This window comes from Macaca nemestrina, chromosome 19 (genome assembly GCF_043159975.1).
Source record: "Macaca nemestrina isolate mMacNem1 chromosome 19, mMacNem.hap1, whole genome shotgun sequence".
Taxonomy (NCBI): domain Eukaryota; kingdom Metazoa; phylum Chordata; class Mammalia; order Primates; family Cercopithecidae; genus Macaca; species Macaca nemestrina.
The window spans coordinates 22,021,947-22,048,723 of NC_092143.1; the positions used below are offsets into that span (position 1 = coordinate 22,021,947).

The window sequence follows — 26,777 nt, forward strand, 5'->3', positions numbered from 1 at the left end:
TCTCAGAAGGGAGTCTCTGTTTCATCAGCTTCTTAGCATTGATTGGCATTCACATCTCAGACACTTGCTATGGTTTTATTGGTTTAGGTTTGCATATGCTCATTTCTCAAGGATTACTTGAGAGACCCCAGTGGGGATGAGCTACTGGCCATTTGGTGGAAATGGTACCACCGCTGTAGCCCAGTGACTCCGGCCACAGAGCTTGTGTCTGAACCCTGATGACATCACCTTCTCCCGGTTTCTGGCCCCATTGTTACTGGGGGTGTCAGTTTCACTGACTTACCCGGCTGGGGAAGTAATTCTTGGCCCCTCCCTATCCTTGTACCTTCAGATAAAGAAGCCGAAAATTACTTTTATGTTATTTCTTTGAGACAGGGTCTCACTCTTTCGTCCAGGCTGGAGTGCGGTGGCACAATCATAGCTCGCTGCAGCCTCGGCCTCCTGGACTCTAATGATCCTCCTACCTCAGCCTCCTGAGGAGCCTGGGCTACAGGTGCTCACCACTGCACCCGGCTGATTTGGAAAATTACTTTTAATCACAATTTTTTTTTTTTAATGTAGAGGACTATCTTACTAAACAGTTTATTAATTTAATTCTCTATAGGAGGAATAAATAATCTTTTACAAGGTGGTCTCTAATTTAAAAACTAATAAAGCTAAGCTTATGAGAAAGTTGGAAATGAATCATGGACAAAATGAAGCCCAATTTAATGATGTTATTATGTTTTATGAATATATTTGTGGATTACTTTTTTGCATCTCGGAGCAGTCTTTGTAACCAGTGGTTGCAGGTATCCTCATGGTTTCTCTGAGTTGATTTGTATTTCACAATGTATGGGTGTAGCAAGGAACCACAGTGAGGCATTGGGATCTCCCAACACTCATCTGGTGAGTCTGTCTGGTGGATTCCAATGAGTCTCTCCTGATTCTTTTTTTTTTTTTTGAGACGGAGTCTTGCTCTGTCACCCAGGCTGAAGTGCAATGGCAAGATCTCGGCTCACTGCAACCTCCACCTCCCGAGTTCAAGCAATTCTCCTGCCTCAGTCTCCCGAGTAGTTGGATTACAGACACCTGCCACCACACCCAGCTAATTTTTAGTATTTTTAGTAGAGATGGGGTTTCATCATGTTGGCCAGGCTGGTCTCGAACTCCTGACCTCAGGTGATTCACCTGACGTGGCGTCCCAAAGTTCCAGGATTACAGGTGTGAACCACCACACCCAGTCTCTCCTGATTCTTTCTCATAGCACTACCCCCTCTCAGGGATTTTAGGCAGCGTGGAGTGTGAGTCCTGGCAACAGATGGCTCTGCAAAGCTGCAAAGAAAGTTGCACCTTCTCCACAACCCAAGACTTGCACTGCTACATGCCTGCTTTTCCTGAGCCTCCCCTCGGGTGCTCAGTTCTCCCGTTACCTTCATTACTCTTACCAGGGAAGAAATTGTTCTAAAGGATGAATTCTCACCTCCATCTCTCACTTTAAAAGAGGTGCAAACGCTAACCAAGCGCACGCGCTCATTTCAGCCATCACTGCGGAAGACATTTTTGGACAGGCTGTCCTTTCAGATTTCTGCAGAGCTACAGAGTCTATACCTTCTGCTTCTGTAAAGGAAGGCCCAGTAGATGAGTTTCAGCTTGGAAAGTTCCACCTAGAACTCCAGCTCTTGCCCTGCAGGATTTTCAAGAGACAAAGAATAGGTCTAAGATTTCTTTTTTTCTTTCATGGCTTTATCTTTGTCAAATAAGCATTTCTGTTGGAAATGATAGACAGGGTTATTAATTTTACCACATGTAGTAATATGCAAACAAATTTTCCTTCCTACTTTCTATGCATATGGCCTGGGCCAACTTTGATCTTCAGTTAATTAGATTTGCTGAATTTTAAAGCGTAAGGTGCACAAACATTTTACTTTTAATAATTAAATTTTAGAAATGTGAGGGTTTTGAAGGAAGACAGGATGTGACAGAGATAACTCATGTTCATTGGGCTCTAAGGTATGTACATATAACATTTCCTATAGTCTGTAAGTGGTATTAGAGGCCAAATTGCTAACATTAATCATATAACTGGAATGGAACTGAGAAGGTGTGGGATACAGAAAAGCATTCTCTCTCTATTTTCTCACCTAATTTTTAAATTTAACTGTTAAAATAAAACTGTGCTCTTCTCCATAGATTAATTTTTTTTTCTTGGTTCTGTGACTTAGAGTAAAATCTGCGATCCAGGTATTGCCTAAAACTTTATCTGAGAAAATGTCCCATTTGCCTGTTTCCCTGCAGCTCCAACCCAGTTCTCTCCAGAAACCCAGGGCGAGTTACTCAGTAGGAGTTCCAGGGGAAGAAAAACAATTTATTCTTCAGTCTTCATAAGTTCTTAGTTGGAACAGATCCCTGTAACAAAAGAAGATTAGTGAGAGGAAAACAAACAGGTTGATGAGCATGTATCATTCATGTATACATGGGAGACACTCAAGAAGTGCTCATTTAAGAAGGGATTTGAATTCCAGCTTATACAGCATCTAAACAAAGAATGGTGCATTTTTCGAGAAGTGACAGGGCAGAGGGAAGGACTTTGGGTAGGTAAGGGCAGTAGCTTGTGGAAAGGCATTTCCACAGCCCTGGAAAATCTCCCAGCATCTGGATTCTCATTAATGCTTGTTAATGTCTGCTGCTCATCTCCAGGCTCATCAGGGGCTAAAGTTGTCTTCAGTCATTAACCTTTGTTCTTCCTGGTAGAAGGGGAGTAGAATTGTTTCTGTGTTTATAAATTTATGTCCTGATTTTAGGCAAATAGGGGGAAGGCAGAGAGCTTTCTTGCCTCTGCTGCTTCTTAATTGCCTTCAGCTCAACAATCCTTTTACCAAAGAGGCAGATTTGAGGGCGACATATTCAGATGTCCCATAGTCTTCTGCTGGCCTTTGTGAAAATGCTAGGAGCACCTTTAGGAATATCCTCTTTCTTCCAGAAGCTTCTAGCTCTTTACCTAGTTTTTCTGTTTGAAAATCCACCGAACCCCACTCCCTTTCTTTCTTTCTGGCAGTAACTAGGCCCTGACCTTAATCAATACCCTATCAGAATAGTTTCAGTCTCCTTATAGTTTTAATAGCTACCATCAGTCTCAAATCATATGATTTGAAATATTTTGAGAGGAGAAGAAAAATATTTCCTTAAGCATTGTATATAGAAACATGAAGTAAGATTTTTCACACAACCCATGATTTCTTTCTTCTTGTAAACATTCAGAAAGATGTCAGTTTTCATCAGTTTTGAGAAGTGGAAAGCATTTTAAAAATCCAAACAATCTTATTTCATTGAAAGCCACCTAATTTTCTTCTCTCAGTGAATGAGAAATCTGATTGGGTCATCTCTAGTTTAAAATGGACCTTCCTGATTAAATTCACTGTCATCTCAAACACGTGTAGAATCCACTCTGAAAAGAAAACAGCTGCTAGAAAACTCAAAATAATTCTTTTTTCTTTTTACAAATAAATCCAAAATGATTCTACCTTTTTCTCAATTTCTCTTCAAAGGCCATTCTTCTTACTATTTTTGTTTGTTTGTTTGTTTGTTTATTGCTACCTGTTTCTTTTACTTATCGCATGCTTTCTCAATGGAGGCAGTATTGCTCCCAAGAGGACCAACGCTGGTTCTTGGCAGGCAAAAAAAGTTACTCTTTTTCTGTATAAAGCACAGATATACATATGGTACATAAACAGTATATTTGTGGTATTAAGCTTTCATGGCGGGCAATTAAAACAAATTCCAGCAAAGATTCTAGGGTTGGGGGGGCAATAATGAAAAAAAGGTGGATCCGATACTATCAGATCTTATCATTGGTCTTTCTTCCCTCCTCTACACTTACCCATCTTTTCAACTTGCCTTTTATTACTTTGCTTGGTTCCACTTATATTTTCCAGGTCTGTCTAGAATTCTTTTCCTGATCTTTCCAGTTTTGCTCCAACCCATCTCTCACTGATGTTCCCACATTCTCATTCAATGACCTGTCTCCTCCTCACCAACCCACTCATCTCTTCTTTTAGCTATGCTTCTTTTGAAGGGTAAGTGTGGCTGGGGCCCCCTCTTGGTTCTGCAGGTCAGCCTTGTCATTGTCCTTGTGTGGGGACCCTCCCCATGTGGAATTAGCTAAGGAGCAGGACTGGGAGGTATTCTTTCCAACCAAAGCTGTGCTGTGTTTCAGGATGCGAAGAGATTGAATTCAGCCAACTCATCTTCAAAGAAGACTTCCTCCATGACAGCTACTTTGGGGGCCGCCTGCGTGGTCAGATCGCCACGGAGGAGCTGCACTTCGGAGAAGGGGTTCACCGCAAAGCCTTCCGCAGCACGGTGATGCATGGCCTCACGCCCGTCTTCAAACCTGGCCATGCCTGCGTGCTTAAGGTGCACAATGCCGTTGCCTATGGGACCAGAAATAATGATGAGCTCATCCAAAGGAACTACAAGCTCGCTGCCCAGGTGGGTCCATCTGCCCAGAGGCTGTCGCTTCTGGTGTGAGAGCCACCCGTGATAAGACGAGATGAAAATCAGACTCAGGATTCATGGGAGTGTCTTCAAAAGGGTGTTTTTCCTCTTTAGGGGTTTCAATTGAATCTAAGTGCTGGAGATCACTTCTCAGTTCTCAGGAGTAATTTCCTGGCCTTATGCCAGCTACTGGGGACTCAGCCAATGCCTAGAGACACCTCACCAGTTCTAACCTGAGATGTAACTGATTTTGTTTCTAAGAAGCCCTATGAGATCCCTGGGGGGTTGAATCTACTTGGACCTAGGATGATATGGAAAGTGAGGGTTCTAAGCTACACTAGATGCCTGGGTCCCCGGGAACAGGTAACATCAGCACTAGTTGCTGGAGTGTTTTGTTTGGGTTTGTTTGTGGAGAGGGAGAGGGGTGGGGTATATCCAGGAGAGTCAGCATTGGTCTTGTTTTCTGCCTTCCTGAGTTTGGTTTAATGTTAGCGTATAAAACAGGAAGAGAGACAGACACAAGGCCCTAGCTGAGTTCTCATTTCTCTGTGTTATCGAATCATAGAACTCGAGGCGAGAGGAAAGGGCAGGAGAGCCTTAGCTTCTCTCCATCCTTCCTCCTCCTTTCCACATATATGGTCCATATATTTCACTCCCTCTTTGTTTTTTGCTTTTGGAGACAGGGTCTCACTCTGTCCCCCAGGCTGCAGTGCAGTGGCATGATCATGGCTCCACAGCAGCCTTGACCTCCTGGCCTTAAGCAACCCTCCTGCCTCAGCCTCCTAAGTAGCTAGGACTACGGGCGCATGCCATCACGCCCAGCTAATTTTTATTTATTTTTTTTTTTCAGACACAGGGTCTCCCTATGTTGCCCAGGCTGGTCTTGACCTCCTGGAGGGCTCCAAGTGATCCTCCTGCCTCTGCCTCCCAAAGTGCTGGGGTTACAGGCATGAGCCACCACCGCACCTGGTCCACGCATTTCACTGTGAAATTGTGAAAGTTGGGTCTTTCACAAGCTATGTGCCCCTTTAAAATGTTTACCATAAACATTTTAAACAATTAAAACCATTTAGGCCGGGCGCCGTGGCTCAAGCCTGTAATCCCAGCACTTTGGGAGGCCGAGATGGGCGGATCACAAGGTTAGGAGATCAAGACCATCCTGGCTAACACGGTGAAACCCCGTCTCTACTAAAAAATACAAAAAACTACCCGGGCGAGGTGGCGGGCGCCTGTAGTCCCAGCTACTCCAGAGGCTGAGGTAGGAGAATGGCGTGAACCCGGGAGGCGGAGCTTGCAGTGAGCTGAGATCCAGCCACTGTACTCCAGCCTGGGCGACAGAGTGAGACTCCGTCTCAAAAAAAAAAAAAAAAAAAAAAAAAAAATTAAAACCATTTAAAATATTAAAATCCATAGGTTAAACTCAGATGAATCTCTCAGGTACAGCCAAGCACTAAGCATCGTGAGCCCACAGCAATGTCACGTGGGACTCTGTGCTTCTGAAGGCAGCTCTGCTCTCTGAATATAGGATTCTGTCCATTGTATTCCTTTCTCCTCCCGATCCACCCCTCTTTTTTCTTTTCTGAGTATTCCCTCTATCTCAAATATGACACAGTCTTGGAAAATCTCCCAGCATCTGGATTCTCGCTCAGAAAAGCCCCACAGCATAGGATGCAGAATCCACTTAGCTTTTCCTAAGGCAGAAATCTTGTGCTGTTCATTATGACTACTTCAGTTACACCTTTGAAAAGGGATTGCAATGGCAGATCTCACAGGAAACCCAGTAGTGCCCCAAGTGCCACCCGATGACATGATGAGGGGCCAGTCCCCTTAGTTCTGGGGTGAATTTCAGCCATGCTGGCTCGAGAAATTTTATAGTTCTGGGACACCTGGTCCCGGAGACCACTTGACCTCCACCGGGATAGTTTCTTCATGTCTCAGAGCTCTTCTGTAGGTGGCCAACTCTAGGTTCTAATAATTGTTGCCTCTGCGACCCCAACCAGGGGATGGGCTAGTCAATTCATTGGCTTTACCTTACTGGGAAATCTCCTGAATAGTCTTACTGGGCGATGCTGTCTGAATTTCCTGTAGTCACTGGGGCTCTCTATGTATTTTGGTGATATAGGAATGCTATGTTCAAAATACTGCCAGGTATTATGCCAAGATCTACGCTGCTGAAGCACAGCCTCTGGAAGGCTTTGGAGAAGTGCCTGAGTAAGTGTATTTACCCTGCCTTGTGTTACACTCCTGACTCACTGGGGACTGGGAGGGATGAGAGAGTGAGAAGGAACAGTAGGGCAAGTGTTTCAGCTGGTCTCTCAGTCTGTAAGCTCCATGAGGGCTCACATGGCTGCTATCCTACCCCTTGCTGGGTAGGATATTTAATATAATATAATATAATAATAATATATTTAATATTTAAGAAGATAAATATTCTTTAAATAAATGAATGGATGGATGGGTGTATGGATTAATCCATCCAATACATGAATCTACCATGTTAAATAAAAAAGAAAGGATATCTACTCTCATAGCTATTACATTGTCTAAACAGTAAACAAATACAACAGAACAAGAGCTATCACAAGGCAATTAGTCCCATGATGAAAATAAAATATGGCAATGTATTACGGAAGAGTGGATTGGGTGATCTGAAACATAGTAACATAGTACCCACTTCCTGGAATCCTCCAGAGACAAATCACACCCACTTTTATCTACTCTTTGCCTAAATATTTACTGGCCCAAGCAAATTTTGGGGAGCCTGGAGCTTGCGTTTGCGGCACTGTTTGTCTGGCTGAGATCGCATCTGCACGCTTAAATGGACAGAAAAAGGGCTTAGCTAGTGCATGTTGGAACTTTTTACCTATCAGTAAAAACTGGGAGAAGGAAGAAATTCTTGTCTGCATTGCCCCTGTAAACTCACAAAATGGGAAAAATCGTTTCCCTTAGGTGGTACATTTGGAAGACCATGGGTAAAGCATAACACTTTCTGCTCTTTCTCAAGAAATGCTTAACACACTTCAGTACACACTTACAATTGCTTTTCTGTTAATTACACAGACAGCCATCTGGACTGAGTTAAGCTTTCACGATATGGAAACTGGCTCCTTTTTCCCCCAAGCCCCGCTTTTCCCAGTCTCCGTCCTCTTAAGTTTTCTTCAAAAAAGAAAAGATTTAACCCACAAGTCAACCCTACCACACACAGAACCACAGTGTCCTCCAACAGGGACAGACCCAAGTTTTGTGTGGCTTGACTCTTATGCAATTTGGGCTTCTTTCTTTCCTTTCTTTCCTTTCTTTCTTTTTTATTTTTTGTAAGAGACAGGGTCTCCCTCTGTTGTCCAGGCTGGAGGGCAGTGGTGCAATCACAGCTCACTGCAGCCTTGACCTCCCGGGCTCAAGCGATTCAGCTTCCCAAGTAGCTGGGACTACAGGTGCCCACCACCACACCTGGCTAATTAAAAGCATTTTTCTTGTAGAGACAGGGTCTCTGTATATTGCCCAGGCTGGCCACCTACAACTCCTGGCCTCAAGTGATCTTCCTGCCTCGGCCTCCCAGAGTGCTGGTGTTATAGGCATGAGCCACCATGCCTGGCAAATTTGGGCCCTTTTTAAAGAAAAGAACACAAAATTATAAATATCAGGATTGATCTAGGGACTGGGAAAGGGCTCATGCAAGTGAAGGATCAGGAGCTGATTCATTTGCTGCATTAGCATCATGGTAAATAGGCCACTGCCTTAAAGATAGGTTAGGACATTTTTCTAGCTAAACCATTTTTCCATTCCTTACCAGGGGAGAGTTTGTGACCCCATGAATGCTGATGGCACACGGGAGGAGTAAGGGGCCTCAGAAGGGCCTCTGGGCCAGACTCCAGGTTTATGGAACCTAAATCGGAGGACTCTACAGCCAGAAAACACACCCCCCCACCCCCCCACACACAACACTCACCATACACACAAACACACCACCACAACACAAACACACTGCCAACACCCCCCCCACACACAAACACACACACACACACCACACAAACAACACTCACCATATACACACACACACACACCACACAAACAACACTCACCATACACACAAACACACACACACCCCACACAAACAACACTCACCATACACACAAACACACCCACCACAACACAAACACACTGCAAACACACCCCCCACACACGCCACACCCCCCACACCACACATACACACCACACACATTACATACAAACACACACACCACACATACAACACACATACCACACACACCACACACAAACACACAACACTCACCATACGCACAAACACACCACACAACAAACCACACACCACACACACCCCCACACAAACACAACACACACCACATACAAACAGACCACAAATACAACACACACACACCACACATACAACACACACACCACACACACCACACACAAACACACAACACTCACCATACGCACAAACACACCACACACAAACTACACACCACACACACCCCCACACAAACACAACACACACCACATACAAACAGACCACAAATACAACACACACACACCACACATACAACACACACACCACACACACACAACACAAACACACAACACTCACCATACGCACAAACACACCACACACACCCTCCCACATAAACACAACACACACCCTCCCACATAAACACAACACACACCACATACAAACAGACCACACATACAACACACACACACCACACATACAAAACACACACCACACACACACCACGCACACCACACATACAACACACACATATGTATTACACACCCCCACACACATCACACATACAACATACCACACTCACACGCACACCACATATGCACATACACACACATACACACACCCCATACGCACACCACACCACACCACACACACCCCCACTCACCACACCACACACATACACACACAAGACACATACACACAACACATACACACACAAGACACATACACACAACACAAACCACACACACCACATAACACACACACCTCACACACATACAATACACACACACACATACACACCACACAAACATACCACACACATACCACACACACATACACACAGCACACACATACCACACATACATACATATATCACACACATACACAACCACAAACCACACGCACAACACATACACATAACACACGCACACAGAGCTGACCCTGTATATTACCAGCCTTCTCTGAAAGCCTGCACATCTAGAGAGAGGGCCAGGAGTCCCGTCCCCCGCCCCCATTACCACAGCCCCCTAGACCGACCCCCCCAGGGGCCACCCCCGTGTTTATTTCCAGGCAATGAAGCGGGCCTGGAGAAGCCTATTTTAATGGAGCACGTGAGATCTTGGAGAGAAAACACTCCTCATTTGGGCAGCTTCTGTTTTTGAATTCATGAATATCAATGGAGTCACATTGTCTATGCAAATGGAATCCTGCTGGGCAGAGGCCAGGCCTAATTAAGACCCTGAATAATGCCCAGCCCTTGTTTCTGTTTTTTCCCCCCCCCCCCACCAGGGATGCAGAATTAATAAGAGCCCAAGCAAACCATGAACCCTTCTGTTGGCAGAAGGGTCAGTAGCCACAGGGGGTCGGTCCTCAGGAGGGAACCAGGGTGCCCTGCATCTTGCAGAAGTGACAAAGCACGACAGAGGCTGGCTTGGCGGCTGCACTGATTTCAGGGCTGTGGGGAAGGTTCACTGCCCTAATGTGCCCACTCCCATCTGGCTGAAATTTGAAATTTCTTTAACAAGACACAAAGAGGTTCTATCTTAAAATTAGAAAGAATGCCTCAAATGACTCTGGCACGACAGTAATCAGGGTACGCTGCTATTAGAGGGGCTTACTGCCTTGTGTCCAGGGCTGGGGTTCCAGAAGGACACGGTTCTGACTCAAATTCTGCTGCTGAGCAAGCCTCTGTGTCCTCTTCGTGAAGTGAGGGGGATTCTCAGTTTCCAGGAAATGCTCCTAAATGGCAGAGGAGGATACCTGTGTGCCCGTCAAAGGGTCTGGAGGCTTCGTCCAAGCAGCTGGCCCGCAGGTGTAATTTCTTTGAAATGTAATATTTTATAGCTTTTAAATTCTATTGAGTGTTGTGTCCTCCTTCCTCTATGACTATATTTGTTTTAATAAAAAGTAATGTTTTTCCAACCACCTTTGGCTCAAGTTAATAACCACGTGGAGCCTTCAGCTTACTTCCTGGGAGAAGGGCACAGCCTGGGTGGAGAAGCGCAGGGCATTGCTCTGGGAGAACACTCCCAGCTTGCACGGAGGCAAGAGCAAGTGGGCAGGGCGGGACCTGTGCCCCAGCTGGTGTGTGCGTGTAACCGCTGGATGGGTTCACCTTGCCCACTGCCCAGACAGAGCTGACTTATCAAGATGGGGAAATCGCAAAAAAGAGTTTATTATACATAGAACTGTTACCGGAAAGGGGTCCCAATCCAGACTCCAAGAGAGGATTCTTGGATCTCATGCAAGAAATAATACAGGGCAAGTCCACAGAGTATATTGAAAGCCTGTTTATCAAGAAAGTAGAAGAATAAAAGAATGGCTACTCCATAGACAGAGTAGCCCCAAGGGCTGCTGGTTGCCCATTTTTATGGTTATTTCTTGATGATATGCTAAACAAGGGGTGGATTATTCATGCCTCCCCTTTTTAGGCCATATAGGGCAACTTCCTGACATTGCCATGGCATTTGTAAACTGTCATGGCGCTGGTGGGAGTGTGGCAGTGAGGAAGGCCAGAAGTCATTCTCATATCCATCTTGGTTTGGGTGAGATTTAGCCGGCTTCTTTACTGCAGCTTGTTTTATCAGCAAGGTCTTTATGACCTGTATCCTGTGCCAATCTCCTATCTCATCCTGTGACTTAGAATGCCTTAACTATCTGAGAATGCAGCCCAATAGGTTTCAGCCTTATTTTACCCAGCCCCTATTCAAGATGGAGTTGGTCTGGTTCACATGCCTCTGACAGAACTGGCTAAATGGGAGACTGGAGTCTTATTACTACTCAAATCAAACTCCCTGGAAATTTGGAGGCTAGGGTTTGTTTGTTTGTTTGTTTGAGAGTTTGGAATTCCGGGGGCTAGGAAATAGAGATTGGAGTTGGGTCAGGGATGGAATCAGGGATACTAAGTTGTCCTCTTGCATTGAGTCCATTCCTGGGTGAAGGCCACAAGACCAGATGAGCCAGTTGACCAATCTGGGTGGTGCCAGCTGATCCACCAGAATACAGGGTCTAAAAAATACCTCAAACACCAGTCTTAGGATTTACACTAGTAATGTTATTTATGGGAGCAACTGGGGAGGTTAGGAATATTGTGGCCTCTGGCTGCATGACACCTGAGCCATAATTTCTAATCTTGTGGCTAAGTTGTTGGTTTTACAAAGGCGGTCTGGTCCCCAAGCAAGGAGGCGGTTTGTTTTGGAGAGGGGCTGTTACCATCTTTGCTTGCTAAACTATAAACTAAATTCCTCCCAAAGTTACTTTGGCCTCTGCCCAGGAATGAACAAGGGCAGCTTGAAGATTAAAGGGAAAATGGAATCAGTTAGATCATTTTCACTGTCATAATTTTCTCACGGTTATAGTCTTTGCAAAGGTGGTTTCCTGAGTGGCAATCACAGAACCGGAGGTCCCAGCTCAAGCTTTCCTTCCTATTGTGAGGGGCAAGACTTACATGTTCATTCCACTGGGAGACGGGGTCTAGAGGCCCACGTTCCCTCTGAGAGAGAAGTGACCAGGTCTTCACTAGCGCCGTTCAAGGGAGAAAGGAACCACATGGGCAGCAGAGGAGCTCACCCATCTCTGCTGCCCCCACAACTTTTCCTGACGTTGTGTGTGGCCACTATGTTAGATGGGATTATTCTACACAATTACGTTTAAAGATCCTGATTCAAAGCCCATGCCATTTTTGAGGCATTTTCATTTAAGGGCTCTTTGTGGGGTTTTGCTCCATCCCCACCCCAGGGCAGCTGGTCACATCTTTGCATGCATAGGTCTCTGTTATAGCTGCCCTGTCGCCATTTCTCTCTGGTCACTTGGTCCCTCCCAAAAGTTGATTTTCTGATTCGTTAAACATATAGTTAGGGGCCTACATGAGACACGGTATATTTGTTCATTTACTCATTTGACAAGCATTTTGTAATTAAAAAAAATTAATGAGCAGCGAAAGTCAGCATCTCACGTTTTCCTCTTGCCTCTATGGCCTGCCATCAGTGTTTCTATTTTAAGCCCTTGAAAGTGGTATCTACGTTATCAACGTTAAACTAGGCGATCGCTTCTTTGGCTACTTACAAATTTGTAAGATCAGATTCTCTGTCAGTGGTTCATAACCCCCAGGGGACAGTGATGGTTGTGGAGACACTTTTGATGGTCAGGATCCGGGAAGGACTACTGGCATCTGGCAAGTAGAAGCCAGGGAGGCTGCTAAACAGGCTGCTCGCACAGGACGGCCTCCTGCCACCCCCACGGAGAACTATCTGCCCAGATGTCAATAGCGCTGAAATTGAGAAACATATAGAAATATTATATATACATATATAAGCATTCATTCATTCATTCATATTTTGCCAAACACTTATTTTGAACCAGGAACATTTACTATGTGCTGGGGTTTGCTTCTCCGTGCACCTTCCCCTACGGCTGCCCCTGGAAGGTAGGGACTGTGTCTTAGTCACCTCTGCCCTCCTGGTGAGTCTTTGGGATTCTGACGCAGCTATTCAGTAGATGTTTATTGAACGAATTGATTGTTTCTGTTTTCACAAGCTGCCAGTCACTGAGAAGAGGCAGATGTGGGGAGTGGGGGCAAATGAGCTCTTCAGTTTCTGCCATGGTAATTTTTAAAATATCATTTAAATGTTTTTATTGTGGGTGCCTTTTATTTTTCTTTATTTTTCCTTTCTTTTTTTTTTTTTTTAGATTCATGGGGTCTATGTGCAGGCATGTTAACGTGGCTGTATTGTGTGATGCTGAGGTTTGGGCTTTAACTAAACCCATCACCCAAATAGTGAACATGGCACTCAATAGGTAGTTTTTCAACCTTACCCTCCACCCTCCCTCCCCTCTTTTGGAATCCCCGGTGTCTATTGTTGCCATCTTTATGGCCATGTGTGCCCAATGCCATGTTAAATTTGAGATGCCCATGAGACATCACGTGGAGATGGTGGGCAGGGAACTCAGGGACAGGGCTGGACTGGGGACATAAATGTGGAAATCATCGGCATCTGAATGGTATTTAAAGCAAGGAAGTTGCTAGGGATTGTGAGAAAAGAGTTGTTCCAGAGCCTTCCAGAGTCTAAAGATTGACGAGAGGATGAGGAACTCGCAAAGGAGACAGAGAAGAGGTAGCCAGTGAAGCAGAGAAAAGCCATGAGGAAGTCAGGGAAAGGCGTATCAGAAAGAAGTGAGAGATCCACTGTGCCCAGAGCTGCTGAGAGCAAAAGGGGTAGGTGCCGAGAAGAGAGCACTGGACTTAGCAGCATGATGGTCATGCTGTCCTTGACAGAGGCTTCTTTTGAGGGAAAGCCTCTTTCAGATGTTCAAGAGAGAATGGGAGGGGAGGGACTGGAGACAGCGAGTCTACAGCGGATGTGAGTTTCGATGTCAAATGTGAGTCAGTAGTTGGGGTGGGTTGTAGGGTCACCATGCTGTGTAGTTATCACAGAGTGCTGCTAGGCTTTTGGAAATGATTCTGTAGAGGGAATATTGATGGATGAGAAAGAGGGAAAACTGCTGTAGCAATACCTGGAGGATTTGAGAGGGGTGGGGACCAGGGCACCTGTAAAGGAGATGGTTCAGGATGGAGCAGAGATGGCGCATCGTGTAGAAAGAGGGCGCAGTGCGTGGGCACAGACCGGGAGGTGAGAATATGGACGTGCTCATGGCAGCACTTAGAGGTTCTCCCAAACCTTCAGTTTTCACACTGAAACAGGAAGATGAGAGTGCGGTTGGGGGAGGAGGTGTAGGTGCTTTTAAGAGAGAGGGACAGGTAGGAAATCATCATGTAGGATGATGTGACAGCAAATGGATAATGCTGGAAACTCTATCCCATATCTGATCACCTCTCCAGCTCCCTGGACATCATTACCTGGCCCCAGTCTCCCTGCCCCACCCCTGGCCTATTCTCCACAGAGAAGCAGTGATCTTTGTCATGCAGAAATCTCGTCGTGTCCCTCCCTTGCCCCAAATCCTCCAGTGGCTTCTCATCCAACTCAGTACAAAGGGAAAAGTTTTCCAAATGGCCTCCGAGGTCCCCCAAGGCCTGATTTCCTGTCCCCTCTGCCTCCCCCAACTTCTGCCAATCTCCCTGGCTCCCTGCACTCCTGCCGCACACCAGGAGTGCTCCTGCCCTAAGCATTTCTCCTCGGGGTGCCTTCGACCTGGAATGTTCTACCGTCGATGTCCTCATGGCTCCCCTCACTTCCTATAGGCCTCTGCTCAACTGTTCTTTATCCATGAACAAGGGCTGCTCTGACATCCCTACATAAGACAGCTGCCCCACTCCACTGCATGCCTCTGTCTCCTCTTCACTGCTGGGTTTTCCCACTTAGCACTTAGCACCATGCATTTACTCGATTATTGTCAGTCTCCTTCATTTAAAGGTGAGAGCCCCGAGAACACAGCCTCTGTTTTCTTTACTGCTGTTTTGAGGAATAGCATCTGGAAGAGCATCTGACACATACAGGCCACTGAATAAATATTGGTTGACTGAATGAGAGGAAAGAAGGATCAGTGGGTGGGTGGGTGGATGGATGGATGGATGGATGGATGGATGGATTGGATGGATGAAAGGAAGGAAGGATAGATGGAATGAAGGAACGGATGGAGGGAGGGGAAGAGGAGGGTGAGTAGAATGAAGGATGAATGGATGGACAAATGGATGGGTGCATGAGTAGATGAATGGATGAATTGATAGATAGATTACAGTCATTGATTGATGGGTCATTAAGATATGACTACAATGAAGACATTCATTTCTACATGAGCAATTAACCCCCCTCCCAAGGAGGAATTTATAACAACAAATAAAACACAGAAACATATCTTACCCATTAAAAAGTCATTGGATGGATTTGTAGTCTAAACCTAGCAGAGTTGGGGACAAATTCTACACTCCCTGCTGCTCCAGGCAAAGGACGAATGCCGCAGGAGCCTCTCTTCCCAGTGGAGACCTCGATGTGCACCTGTGTTCTCTTCCCTGCCAGGATCATTCCTATTTTTCTTATCCATCGGCCTGAGAACAATATCCCGTATGCTACAGTGGAGGAGGAGCTGATTGGAGAATTTGTGAAGTATTCCATCAGGGATGGGAAAGAAATAAACTTCTTGAGAAGAGAATCAGAAGCTGGTCAGAAGTGTTGCACCTTCCAGCACTGGGTGTACCAGAAAACAAGTGGCTGCCTCCTGGTGACGGACATGCAGGGTGAGGAGAGCAGCTTAGCCTGGGCTCCAGGGATGCTGTGGGCCAGAGACGTTCCTGTGGGTGGAGAGGGAGGGGAAGGAGAGGAAGGATAGGCCTGCTGAGTACCTTTAAACACCTTTGCCTGCAGAAGGTGTTACTGATGCCTCATCAGAAATGAGATTCGATAACAGAGCCTGAAATGACCAGCCAGATGGCCATTTCATTTTATTTTTATTTAAAAAAATTTTGGGGCGGGGGTCAGGGTCTCACTCTGTCACCGAGGCTAGAGTACAGTGGCACGATCATAGCTTACTGCAGCTTTGAACTCCTGGGCTCAAGTATTCTTCCTGCCTCAGCCTCTAGAGTAGCTGAGACTGCACATGCATTCCACCACACTTGGCTAATTAAAAAAATTTTTTTTTGCAGAGACAGGGTCCTGGACAGTTTCCCAGCTGGTCTCAAACTACTGGGCTCTAGCGATCCTCCCACACTGGCCTCCAAAAGTGTTGGGATTACAGGCATGAGCCACTGTGCCTAGAGTTCATTTCATTTTAATAATTCATTCCAATAATGCCTTCCCATTACAACAGGTAACCAGAGAGTGGCTTTACTGTTATATCCTCAATAGGCCTAGACTCAGCAATATATACCCAAATCCAGATCTACCATAAGATAAATTAAAATGTAGTATTCCATTCTCAATAGACAAAAGAGTCTTTAGAATGCTTTAGATTTTAAGCTCCTCTGCTGAATGTATAGCATGTTTTCAATATATACACAACTGTTTAGGAATACCATTTCTTCTGTGGAATGGAGATGTCATCATTAGGCTTCCCCTAAGACAGACCTGAGACAAGTACTCATGTGCAAATGGCTTATTTGAGAGGGGATCCCAGGAAACGCCAATAGAGGAGTAGGGAAGTGCAACTGGGGAAGGAAAGGAGGCTGGTGGAGTATGTTATTACTAGCCAGTGACTGCCATGGGTGCTGGAGCTGACTTCTGCGGGGAGCCCTGCAGAGCACACTTCTCAGTGAGGGAGCCGGGGTGTGTATGCACCAGCTACCAGGATCACCAGCTGGCGGCTGCTCTGGGTGGGGGCATTACTTCCCCTGCACCTGTCACCTGCCTACACGGGCAAGCTAAGCTGGATAAAAAACATGATCAGAGAAAGTTCTTAGGCAGAGAAATGCTGGTGTGGCACTGAGAAGTGGAGCCAGGTGCACAGAAGTGGTTAGGGTGAGGGCAATAGGTAAGGCACCAGCAGCTTCCGCCGCAAGAGTTTCCCTATTTCCGTTTGCTATTAAGAAAATCTGAACTGTATTATTGTCTGTCTACCAAATGTCAAACATTGTCCCAGATGAGGATCTCAAGCTCTAGCTATTACATGGTGTTGAAGAGCAAGACCACCTTGGGGTTCTGTTCCCTGCACTGCCACTTCCAACCTGGTAGCCTGTGAGCAAATTACCTTTCTCCCTGCTTCAGTAACCTCCACACAGGGTTGTTCTGAGAATTAAATGAGATAGTAGACCACTAATTGCAGCATTGCCACATAATAAATGGTTCCTATTTTTTTAACTCATTTTTTAAAATTTGTTTGAGACAGCGTGTCACTCTGTCACCCAGGCTGGAGTGCGGTGGTGCAAACACAGCTCACTGCAGCCTCAATCTCCTGGACTCAAGTGATCCTCCTGCCTCATCCTGCCATGTAGCTGGGACCACAGGAGTGTGCCATCACACCTGGCTAATTCTTTCGTGTGTGTGGGGGGGGTGTGTGGGGGGAGATGGGGTTTCACTTTGTTGCTCAGGCTGGTCTTGAACTCCTGGACTCAGGTGATCTTCCTGCCTCGGCCTCCCAAAGTGCTAGGATTACAGGGCCACTGTGCCCCAGCCTTTAGTTTGAAATAATTATAGACTAGCAAGAATTTGCAAAAATATATGGAGTGGTTCACATGTACGCTTCACCCAGCTTCACCTAATGGTGACATCTCACATAAGTATAGTATATTATCAAAACCAAGAGATGGACACTGGCAGAATATAATCAACTACACTAAAAACTTTACTTGGATTTCATCAGTTTTTGTATCTATTCATTTTTTTCTACTATTTTTACTTAATCTTCATAATAACCCTGCAGAGAAGATATTATGATCCCCATTTTACAGATGAGAAAACTGAGGCCTGGAGACCGTGATTTAATTGTCTGCTGTCACTCAGCTAGTAAGTAGAGGGGTCCAAGACTCCAACCCGCATTTTCTGACTCTGAATTCCAAGTTCTTTCCACAAATAACAATTTAGCAAATTTGCAAGATATTTACTTCCAGACCTTTCCAAGTCTCTCCTGATGTAAGAAGGCTCTGGTATGTGTACTGCTCTTCCTCCTAAGCCCTTGGAAGGACTCCTTGCAGGCCAGCTGGGAAATGCAACATTACTGCCTTGCAGATGAAGCCAATCTGCAAATTTAAGTCAGACTTCGCTCTTTGAAGAGACTGCTGCCACACACACACACACACAAAATATATGGTCTTAACAGACAGCTGTTTGTTCTATTTAGACTCTGGCTGTGCAATTGCTGCTGTCCCCCATCTTTTCTCCTTGGGAATTAATTTTGTATTAAATATAGCTCTTCCGTTGAAAAGCAGCACCCAGGGCTTCGTGAACAGTTAGTTTTACTTCCAGGTACTAGTAAACAACAGTAATGGAATATCACATCTCTCTGTAAATGATGTGCGTGGTTTAACATGGTGGTGTGGTGTTAAGTAATGGTGTTTATTTACTCTCTATTGACGGACAAAAAATATTTTTACTGTCATTGTCATTGTGGCATGAGACAGCACATCTATTCTCTAAGGCAACTCCACTTTTTATAATTTTACAGAGACATTGGAATTAGAATTAAACTCAAATTCTATCACCACCTTTTTGGACTTTTAAAAGTTAACTCCTCCTGGCTGTATTTGCTTGTTTAGAAGATTGTGCCAGGTTTGCGGGGTAAAAGATGAGCCTGTGATTTGGACCTGAGACCTGCATACTGGTGAGACTACCAGGTTTTCTAACAAGCTGTCACCCAAAACACTCAAGACCTCGAATTCTGGAGAATGAACTTCTAAGGCTGTTCATTTCCTTTCTTCTATTAGAAACAACCTGTAGATTACTGTTATCTCCAACTCAGCTTGATAGCTGCACACTAGGATTTAACTTTAGCCTCTAGAGGTTCTTAATAACCTTGACAGAATTGCAGGCAAATTATTAAACTGAGAGAGGGAAGTTTTCTTTTAAAAATTATATTCTGTCTTTCTAAACTGTAAGTGACAGCTGGTAATTGTGGGAAACAAGGGAAAGCAACTCTCCAAGTTCAAAGACCTTTTGCCAAATGACTTTTTCAAATTGGATTTCCTTGTGGCTTAGAACTGTAATTTTAAAATACAATTTTCCATGAAATAAGATGTCCAGTGAGAGCTTTTGCAATTTGGTGGGGTTTTTTTTTTTTCAAAGCATAGTCCCTGTAATAGAAGCTATGTGAACCATTTCTACATATGTTTGAGTTATTAGCAGCTTTGAAAGAATGAGATGAATTAGTGACCAACTGCAAAAGAGACTTTTAAAATGGTCACTGGTTCTCCCAAAGTGCCGTGTCTAATGTAGCTCACAGGTGCACTGCAGAAAAGCAGGCCTCATGGCTTCTGTCTGACTAACCAGCCTGAATCCCAACGTGTCCTGTGTTTTTGCCATGCTCCCAGCGGATACCGCTGAATCAGAGCATTAACTCTTTAGCTGTCTTTTCCTGGGCCTCAGAAGCAGCACTCCACATGGGTGCAGAACCATGGAGTAGGTGGCCAGCAGATCTGATCCTCATGGTTGGCTTTAGCGGGATGCTGAGTTTCTTTCCTTTCCACAGCCCAAACTGGTTTCTAGGCTGCCAGGGCCCTCCATGGGCAAGTCACTTGCTGGAGGTGGGGAATGCCAGTGCTCACAGCCTGGCCCATGGGGCCCAAGACGCAGGGACAAGAGCACGGGAGGCAGGACCCAGGCATCTAGCAGGTGCAGACGCACTGGTGGGGTGGCACTGTGGGCCCTGGGATAAAATGTCATCACTAGATTGCATGGGTAAGGTCCTGGCAGAGGTCCACTGCATTGGAGCAAGTGCCCATAGCCTCACCCTAGGGAGACAGGAGTGGAATTGGTACATGGTCAGGGCGTGGAGATTCTGGAAAGGCCAAGAGGGAATCCACACTCTGGGCATCAGGGAAGTGCTTTACTTTCCACTAGACCTGGGAGAGGTTCAGGATGCAGGCTGAGACTGCGGGTAGAGTGAGAGAGGGTGGCGCTCTCCACTACAGAAGGGGATGGCAGCTCTTGTCGTTCCTCACGGTGGAAAACAGTGGAATGGTCTATTCCCTTTGCCTCCCTGGCTGCCGAGCTACCCTCCCTACCCCTCCTGCTGGAAAGGCAGATGAGAAAAGGCTTCCATATGCTTGCGATGGGTGCCTGTTGCTCTTTGCTGAACCAGAGTGGGAAGCTCAGGTAGCTGTTCTGTTGTTTTGGTTTTGGTATCCCCCACCTACCCCCACCATGGTTTAGTAGGTAGCAGTTAGGATGAGTCCAAGAACCACGTGTTCCAAATGTCTGCTTCCCCAGGCCATTGGTTCAGCGTCTACATAGAATTCAAGATTGTTTCCCGGGGCCTAACACTGACCACCCAGAAAACTTTCAGTCCTGGATTGAAAAACGATCTTTATGGAAATGAGAAATCACACATCTGAAGTTTGACTTTCAACTAAACACATGCCCCTTGAGCCCTGTGTTAGTTCATTTTCACACTGCTGATAAAGACATACCCAAGACTGGGTAATTTATAAAGAAAAAGAGGTTAATGGACTGATAGTTCCACATGGCTGGGGAGGCCTCACGATCATGGTGGAAGGCGGAAAGCACGTCTTACACTGCGGCAGGCCAGAGACACAATGAGAGCCAAGGGAAAAGAGGAAGCCCCTTATGAAATCATCAGATCTCCTGAGACTTATTCACTACCATGAGAACAGTATAGGGGAAACCACCCCATGACTCATTTATCTCCCACCGGGTCCCTCTCACCACACTTGGGAATTGTGGGAGCTACATTCAAGATGAGATTTGGGTGGGGACATGGCCAAACCATGTCAAACCCTCTTGCTATTGGCATTGACCATCCCAGGCCATGCCTACTCTTCTTTCCACCATGTAAGGGTTTCCACTTTCATTGAAGAATGGGGAGCCAGACCTAAGCCGAAGTCAGAGTATTTCTGGGGAGAGAGCTTACGGGGCAAGCACTGGGCCTCAGATTTTTTCAGAGTGGCCAGCTCCCTCCTTGTCATGGGGTGGGTGGGCCAGGCAGGCAGAGGACTTCATTTCTGGAGCTGAGATGGCTTGGGTTGTCTGCTCACATAAGACTTGAGTCCCGCTAACTGCTGCCTTCCCCATGGTCCCTGCCTAAAGCTGGATGCGTATTTGAAAGAGGCCTCAGGTGTTTGTGCAGGAAGGGGAAGGAGGAGGAGCTGTCATTCTTTCTGAGGGACCCTGAGTAACATAAACTCCCACCTTTGTTTTCTCTTCCTGTAGGTGTAGGAATGAAGCTAACTGACGTTGGCATAGCAACGCTGGCTAAAGGGTGAGTAGGAAAAAATAGAGTGTGCATCATTTAACACTGGGCTAAGGACACCTTCCAGGCAGACACTGTCAGGCTGAGGTGGGCAAAGTGAATTTCTTGACCTAACTGCAGATGACAAATGTTCTTGGGATGAATTCATTTCTCTCACTTATATAAAATATTTATGGACTTTGTTGTCACAGGGGAGCACGTTTGTTTCTTAACTTTGAAACAAATGAGAACTCTCGCAGACACATTTCAAGATTAATAACCAATAGGAGTACCATGGGGAGAAAATGCTGGCATTATTTGGATGCCTTTTAACTGGAATATTCCATTCTTTTACATTTAATATCTGCACTATTAAAAGCTTCTTTGAAAAATATGTTTTTGCAATTGAATGCAGTGAATTCAATTTGTATATTTCAAATTAATTTTTCCCCAAAAAGGACTTTAGGCAGCTCACAGACCCCCATGATGATAATCATAGGAGGCAACGTCTCTGGCAGAGCTGTGATTAGTTACCTGTTTCTGATGATGGCTTTATTTTTCTAATATAGAGTGGTGCTTTGCTTAGTGTGAGGCACACACAGAAGATGATGCTATGATCACATTTTACTAGGGCGTCTTTTTAACAAGCTGCCCCTTCCCACTTCTTTACCTGACTGCCACTGAGGAGAAAGCCAGCCATTTGTGGTTCTTGGTGAAGATGCAATTCCGTGTTGGAACCGCCGTCGCCTTTGCCCGCTCCTGCTCTTCCTATGTACTGAGACCGTCTGTAAGGGGGAGGAAAAGAGTGCTCATGACTTTTGGAAGGGATGGCTTCCATTTCAAAATGTAGGTTTTATTAGTATGAGGTATCGTAAGGTCAACAGATCAGGAGACAGTTGCCATTGAAAAGCTAGTTTGTTACTCACAGCTCCCAAGAGGGGGCACCACACCACCAGGCGCCATGCTGGGAAGCACCAGGGCCAGTTGGGAGGTAGAGGAAGTGAGGGGAAAACACAGGCAAAAATATTATGGTTTATTCAGGAAGGAATAGGTGAGGGAGGATAAACAGGTCTGGGATTGGCTAATTTGACATTTCCAGCAGTCTCTGGGACATAGGGCTGGCCCTAGTGTCTGGTACCCGCACTGGGGTGATTAGGGCAGTTGGATAGTGGCCCCAGTATGAGAGTCCACAGAGGACGTATTAGGAGTGTGGTTCTGGATTGTTGGTTTGCATATGTATGAAAGGCTCTCTGGAAGGTGATCATTTACTATCTCTAGGAATATGCAGCCCTGAGAGGAGTAGAGTCTCTCCAGGGCCAGTAAGGCCCAAGATGTCAAAGCATCAGAAACACAGAGAATAAAGTGGTGGGATGAATCCAGCTTACTTTCCCAAGGCTGAGAACAACTTATCCATGGGATCTTTCTGGTTACTTCAGACCATCAGTGTCAGCCACGATCCAACAAATATGCTAATTTTCAGCTTCATTAAAGGACAGAGAGAAGTAGAGGGATCTGAAAAAGTAGGAAGGGGATCGCTCTTTCTTTTAACCTCCAGGTCAGTAAGTCTGATTCATGAAGTTCTTGCTGATTGCACAAAGCTTCCAGTTGGGTTTTAGAACCAGGATGCGGTTTGGACCTTTTCCCTACGGTGGCTCAGTGATGATGAAGTTTTATGTTGGAATTGTCTCCAGGCTTCTCCCCCATGCTCACCGGAGACCTGGCTGGCATACACTTCAGGGAATTGGGCGTGTCCTTGGGCTTGTGAAGAGAGCGCGTTAGGAGGGGTTATGATGAAGTGGGGAGGAAGAAGCGAGGGATTTAGAGCGAGACCCAGTTCATACTGTGATGCTGCTGCTTCTGTTTCTCCTGATAGTAAGTAGCCTTGCTTCTCGGCATCATAGGAATGTGCCTAGCCTACCTGATGAGGGGGATGAACGTCTATCCCAGTCTCCCCATGATGGTACCATTTTATGCCTGAGGTCCTCACATCCCATACACTTTAGCATTTATCCTGAACAAGTGTACCCATTTAGAAGATAAATTATATGGTGCCCTATTTATGGAGGCTTCTGGACCCCAGAAGGATTTTCCAAATGGAGACTTCCTTTCCAGGCTCCATGTGCTCTGCAGAACCTTACAGATGCAAGCATCAGTCAGCCCTAGTTTGAATCCTGGCTTCTCGTCATACCAGCTGTGTGACTGTGGGCATGTGACTAAGTTCTTAAAGGCAGTGATGTACAGCATCGGGACACTCCGGCTTGCCCTCGGTATTCCACCAGTTAATCTACACCTAGCCCCTGAAACTGGAAGTGAGCTAGATAAATATTAGTTTCCCTTCCCTCCTCATGTCTTAGCCTGACACTAGAGTAGGCAAATTTCATGCTGTTATTTAGAACAGCTCTCTACCAAAACAAAGAAACCTGCCCAAGAAGTTTCAAAAATGAAGATGGTTGTGATTATTTAAGACATCTTTTAAAAGCAAGTCAACAGCTTCCAGGAACCCAGACCAACTGGGAGCTTCAAATGGTATATATTTTTTTCTCCTGATTGAAAAAGAAATCCAATCCTTTGGTTTTGTTCTCAGCTTTAATATGACTTATCTGGCCTGGGATAGCTGCCCAAGACCCATTAGAAGCGCTGATGGCTGGAGCCCAGTACAGAATGCTGTCTATAAAGTATTACTTACTTATTGCCTTCCCACCCAAGGAGAGGCCAGGGAGCAGGAGCTGGGAGAGGAGGAGATTCTGAAGTGTTTGAGAGCTTTGGCAAGGATATTAGATCTTCTTTTCCTTTGTTTTTAAAAAACTTTTCTTTAAGCTTTACCTTTTAAGACACAGTTTTTTCCCCCCAAAATAAATATATCTTAGAATCACAGTTTGAAAAACTGATGAAAAGGGAAAACTTCTCCAAACAGAGCATAAGGGGTGGTTGAGAGACCTCCTGGGAACCCCTCTGGAGTGGAAACCAGTGATCAAGTCCGACCTCCTCACTTCACAGGTGAGGAGGCATGGGGCATGGGGCAGCCTGCTTATAGGCAGGAGTCAAGAAATCTTTCCTGCTTGAAGTCAGCACCCCAAAGTGAAGGGCAGATCCTCAATGCTGGGAGGCCGAGGCACAATTGAAAAAGTTCTCCAGTGAATGTCAAAGCTGCAAAAGGGAGCTAAATCATGAGAACAGACTTGGAAAGGGCTCAAGTTCAACGGCACTTTGCAGACAGGAAAGTCCAGGTGGGAGGCAAATGAGCCGGGGGAAGAAAGGAAGGCGAGCATCACAGACTGCAGAGAGCAGGAGAGAAGATGGAAGAATAAGGGTTGATTGAGGAAGTTCTCTTGATTCTTAGCAAGCAACTGTGCATGAGCTTAGTTCATTCATGATGCAAAGGGACAGTCGCAAGTTCTATGAGGGGGCTGGTACCTGGCATGGCTCAGCTGGAGGAATAGCACCATCATAAGAAGCAGTGCTCTGTGTGTCATTAAAAAAAAATTCCCATATGTCTCAATCAGGACCACATATTTGGCTGCTGACACCCCAGTCATGCAACCTGTTTTGCTCTCTTGTTCAATGAAGTCAAAGGTTATGGTCCTATTTCAGGAGTAATTAGTCTTAATCTCATCAAATAAAATAGAGAATTGTCATGATTTACTCATTTTAATTCAACTTTACTTCGTTGTATGTTCCTTACAACAGGAGTATGTCGTATTTCTCTTGGGAGCCAGAGATATACATATGTCTGGAAGCACATCCCCTGTACCTCAGCCACCTCAATCTTTTGGCAAATGTTGGGTACAAAAATTTCAGGTTACAAAGTATGGCGAGTAAGATTGTCTTGACATCTAGTAATCCATTTTCTAGACAGACCAAGATACTAACTGGACCATTGAACAAATTTCTGATTGGAAATTACACAAGGAAAAAATGCCTAATTTTATAACTGGAGATTTGGAAACGTAACCTAACCAACTCCAGACCGATCTAAAGCCACCCAGGCAGCGGAGCCGACCTGCAAACTCGTGCTTCTCTCCAGCCAGTGGGGGAGTTCCTGGGGCAGGCGACGAGATTGCAGTTCAACCACCAGAGGACACCAGAACCAATACTTTGCCCTTTGTAGTCTCCCCTAAAAAGCCAGTTTCCGGTTGCCAGATTGAAATACAACAAAGAAAAGTACCATTAGCAGATTTCGTCCCTGGCAGTAAGCATTGGACCAAAATAAGATTAATATGGACAACCATAAAGGGCACCCCTCAGAGCGGCTGCCAGCCAGCCTTGCATCTTTCCACCCTTGGAAGAAGGAACGATGAGACTTAAGGATGAGTGTCATGTGTCAGGCGTCCCTGACATGGAAGCCAAATTCCCGAGACCCTGAACAGAAGCCTGGATGATTCGTTCACGTAGCAGGAGGAGAGCTGCCTTGAGAAAGCAGGCTCCACTGGCGTCTGCGTGCCTAGCTCTGATCCTGGCCATGAAAAGGAGAAAAGATCAAAATAGACTCCCACACTCGGTCAAGCTGAGTTCCAAAAGAAAGGCTCTGCCCTCAATGCCCACAAGCAGGTGGAGGGGACGGCAGCCACCTGGGATGCTTTGCCCGGTCGCAAGACTGAGACACCGCCATACCTGGAGAGGAAGAGCCAAAACAAACCTGGACGTGGGAAGAAACAATCTAATCCAAAGAAACACGCCCCAAGAATAGGCTTATGTGCATGAGTGGTGACTCTAGGCAGAGTATTTAAAGCAATGCATGAGTCTGCCAGGAGAGGAAACAAAGGGACATTGGAACAGAATTCCTGATGCCTTTTAAGTATGTCATAGCAGGGCCTTGTCACTGTAGAACACCAAACATTTCAGCCGAGTCCCCAATGCCAGGCATCAGCAGACCAGTCTCACAGGCCTGTCGGCTTGAGAAAGGCAATTTTATGCCCCAGATAGCTCTTCTCCCCGCGTGCCCCATGGTCACCTGTCCTGGAAGCCCGCCTGCATCCCATCTTCATCGGGTCAGGCTATTCTGTAGTAGGACCGACTGGCCTGCTGGCTGATTTATGTGGCCAGTCTTTGCCATTAAGGAAGTCTGGAGGCTGAAGGGAAGTCTGAAGGGAATAGTGGTGATTTTTGCAGTTGTTGGCAAGGCAGATCCTACTATAAGCAGTGCTCTCAGTGTGTAGGGGAGTCTCTCAGGCCCAACAGAGCCAGCCAGGACACGCCCCCTCCATGGAGGGACTAGCACAGCAGTCTCCTGGCCTCTGCCCAGAAGTCTTACAAAGGACAGTTC

At 45.8% G+C, this 26,777-nt stretch overlaps 1 protein-coding gene across 6 annotated transcripts in view; it reads left to right on the plus strand.

Moving 5' to 3' along the window:
• LOC105477061 (alpha kinase 2) overlaps nt 1-26,777 on the plus strand; it is a 144,457-nt gene that overhangs the window by 105,866 nt on the left and 11,814 nt on the right. For 4 of the 6 annotated variants that reach the window (XM_071085258.1, XM_011733400.3, XM_011733398.3 and 1 more), the window contains 4 exons: nt 4,196-4,470; nt 6,599-6,687; nt 15,700-15,917; nt 21,496-21,544. In XM_071085258.1, the coding sequence (XP_070941359.1) occupies nt 4,196-4,470; nt 6,599-6,687; nt 15,700-15,917; nt 21,496-21,544 (631 nt within the window). The remainder of the gene's footprint in view (nt 1-4,195; nt 4,471-6,598; nt 6,688-15,699; nt 15,918-21,495; nt 21,545-26,777) is intronic. The other 2 variants (XM_011733401.3, XM_011733402.3) reach the window with 1 other exon arrangement.